At 39.1% G+C, this 2,986-nt stretch overlaps 1 protein-coding gene across 1 annotated transcript in view; it reads right to left on the reverse strand.

The window, feature by feature from the left end:
- CPS1 (carbamoyl-phosphate synthase 1) overlaps positions 1 to 2,570 on the reverse strand; it is a 115,448-nt gene extending 112,878 nt beyond the window's left edge. The window contains exon 1 of the mRNA XM_023510373.1: positions 2,250 to 2,570. Coding sequence (XP_023366141.1) covers positions 2,250 to 2,375 — 126 coding nt within the window. The 5' untranslated portion in view covers positions 2,376 to 2,570. The remainder of the gene's footprint in view (positions 1 to 2,249) is intronic.
- Positions 2,571 to 2,986: the final 416 nt, after the last annotated feature.

Raw genomic sequence — 2,986 nt, forward strand, 5'->3', positions numbered from 1 at the left:
AGGTAGAGGACTACTTCAAAATAAGTGAATGATAGCAGAGTTCCCCTGGGACTGCTCTATGAAATGTTAACTTACTGTTGAGAAGTTCAAGAACTTCTATTTTTCGTGTCTGGCATTCATCTAAAACTCTGGCCAGTAATGATTGAGTGTGAGTAATGGCTTTTACACCACAAAATGATGGCTTCTTCCTCCTACAAATTTGTCATTCTTAGCTGTATACTCTGACAGACCCTTGAAACAGATCTGTCACCATAAGCTAGAAGAACTGCTCTCACAGTGATCTGTCCATGTACATAGTTAGACTATTTTGCTGCCGTTGTAGTTATGCCTGTGTTGCGTGGACCACTTGTGGTCTTGGAGAACTGGCTTCTAATCTCAGTCATGTCTATGCCACTTGAAGTAGTTGCTCAAATCCTCTGTTCCTGACATCTGATGAAGACACTCTCATCTTACCCACCTACTCAGGTGAGAAGAAAAAGATATTCCGAGTGATTCAACTTTGAAGTATCAGAAGCCATAGGTGTTATTATTTCTCATGACTGTTTTATTCTGAGGTGATATGTGAGTACTCTTGAGGTACAACTAACGCTAAACTAAAACCAAAGATTTACCCTCATAGTTCATATCTAGTCACGATTGAGAGGCTGCCGAAAACTGTATATACATTTTAAGAAAGAAAAAAACTGTATTAAAATTGTAATACTCAATTTACATTTGCCTTCTGAAATTATAAGAGTTACCAGATATAATACTCAAGATAATAAACGTTATCAGTATATACTGAGTATTACAATTATAAGACTTTTTACCTTTCTTAAAATGTGTTTTTGGCACTCTCTGTATCTTTGATTATGATTTAGAATATTCTCCTTTCTGGTTCTTTTGCTATAATTAAACTGAATCCAAGAAACTGGTTTTTTCCTGCTTATTTTTTAGTTGAAAAAGGTTTCTTATTCTCTATATGAAAGGCTAAAGTTATTAGCATGTCAGTGATGGTCCTATATCCTCCTGGGATCATACGGTACCAGCTTCTCCCTCTTTCTCTCTCTCCCTCTCTCTGTCTCTCTCTCTCCACCTCCCAACACTCTTCCCCCTGGTCCCTCTATGTCTCCCTCTCTCTTCCTTTCCTTCTACTGCTATTCCTTCCCCATTACTACTCCTGGAGCCCACAAGAATATCTGGTGTTCCTGGCTTAGCCTGGCCAGTATCAGGACTAAAACCCCTCTGAATTCAGACTTGAGCCACCTAAGCAGAAGTTGTGGTAGCATCTCAGAGATTTTTGTAACACAGTCAGTGTACAAAGTATAAGCAAAACACTCACAACTCTTAGAGGATATTTTCACATCAGCAGAGGTGTGGGGCTTTTTTCAACTTCACATTTTATAGCTAAGACTCTAAGGAAGCAGTATACACAAAGCTACTGTGCTAACTTAAACTTTAGATTCACTAAAGATGATTTTCACCGGCAAAGTTCCCAGGAAGTACTTTCACATTTCCCTAGTAATAAATAAATGTCTCCATAAAGCCATAGGAAGAGACAGAGGTTCCCACAGGAATCTCATAATTCCCTGATGGGAGCAGACAAAAGGCACTGGATGCTCCTGTCCTGGACTTGCTCTCTTGGTTATAGACACACTCGGAGGGACAGAATAATCAGCTGCTATTGTCTTCAGTGTTTTAATTTTCAAAAGGAAAATAATACGTTTGGCCATCTAAATGAATAGCTGAGAGGAAAAGCTGAACTCTCTGCATAATGACCTGCAAATATCAAAACTACAGGGATCTTTTCCAAATTTTTTAAAACAATATTTTTAAAAAAGAAAAACTTTCCAGCAAGCCCTATTTACAGAATGGGGGTGAGGGGCTTAACACACTCCTTGCTGTGATGTAGCTCCCACACATTTAAGCAACTCTATGTTTCGATCCCAAACTATCAGCAGTCGTGTCTAAGCACAGAAAGAATTATGATAGCTCTAAAAATGTTTCTTTTCTAGCCAGTCCACTTACATTTCACATATCCATAGGAGTTGTGACCATTTTGTACATTGAGCAAAAAATGACTGTAATTTTACTCAGAGAAGATAAAAACGAACATTTGCTAAATCAGTCGGTTCTATAGTAAAGCAATTAGTAATGGGCACTTCAGGAGGACGTTGAAAACTGTATTTGCTTTGTAAGGAACAAAGTTTACTCCACAGCTAAACTGCACTCCCTACAGTTTTATCAGAAACAATGACTGTGAGTATTACCTTGACAGACAGAAGTCGGATGCCAGGCCTTGAAAATTTCCATGGTTGGTGAGCAGCCACATTGGTAAAGCCAAAACCAGCCTTCAGCGTCTTCACCACTCGGCAAGCTGTCAAAATCCTCGTCATTTTGAAGATGATTTTTCACTAAGATTAAATATAATGATAGATATTGTATGAGAGTTTTGTTGTGAGGTTTTTCTAATCAATGTGAAAGAAAGCAGGGGAGGTGCTGCAAGTGTCTAAGGCTGACAGCACTGTGGGCTGTGGATTTCCATTCATTCTGCCATTAAATGTCTTCAGCCACAGCTCCTCCTTCCTGGAACCCCTCCTCCAGAGGTAACGTCCAGGTATGTCCCATGGACTTGTAATACAAATTGCAACACATCAAATACTACCTTCTCCTGCTGAAATAATGCTGGTGTTGTAGAAAAACCTGCCGTCTTTTAAAGAAATTGCTTATGCAGCTGAATAGAATGACCTACACATAGTGGGCAACCTCAGGAAGACCACTTAGCCTGAAGAGTAGTAGCTTTTTAATAATGCCAAGGAGCAAAGGCTTTTCCTCAGGTTACACGTGATGCCTGATTTGGTTCAAAAACTGTTTATGGATTCTCAAAGAAAACTGGACCCTGGCCATTTTCTTCTTGGAAAAAGACAATGGAAACCACATGTAATAAAAAGGACTTCATGGTAAACTCTCCACATTATTTTTATGGTTGATATGAGTAGTGTCTGAC

This window comes from Otolemur garnettii, unplaced genomic scaffold, assembly GCF_000181295.1.
Source record: "Otolemur garnettii isolate 467f Iridium unplaced genomic scaffold, OtoGar3 scaffold00013, whole genome shotgun sequence".
Lineage (NCBI taxonomy): Eukaryota > Metazoa > Chordata > Mammalia > Primates > Galagidae > Otolemur > Otolemur garnettii.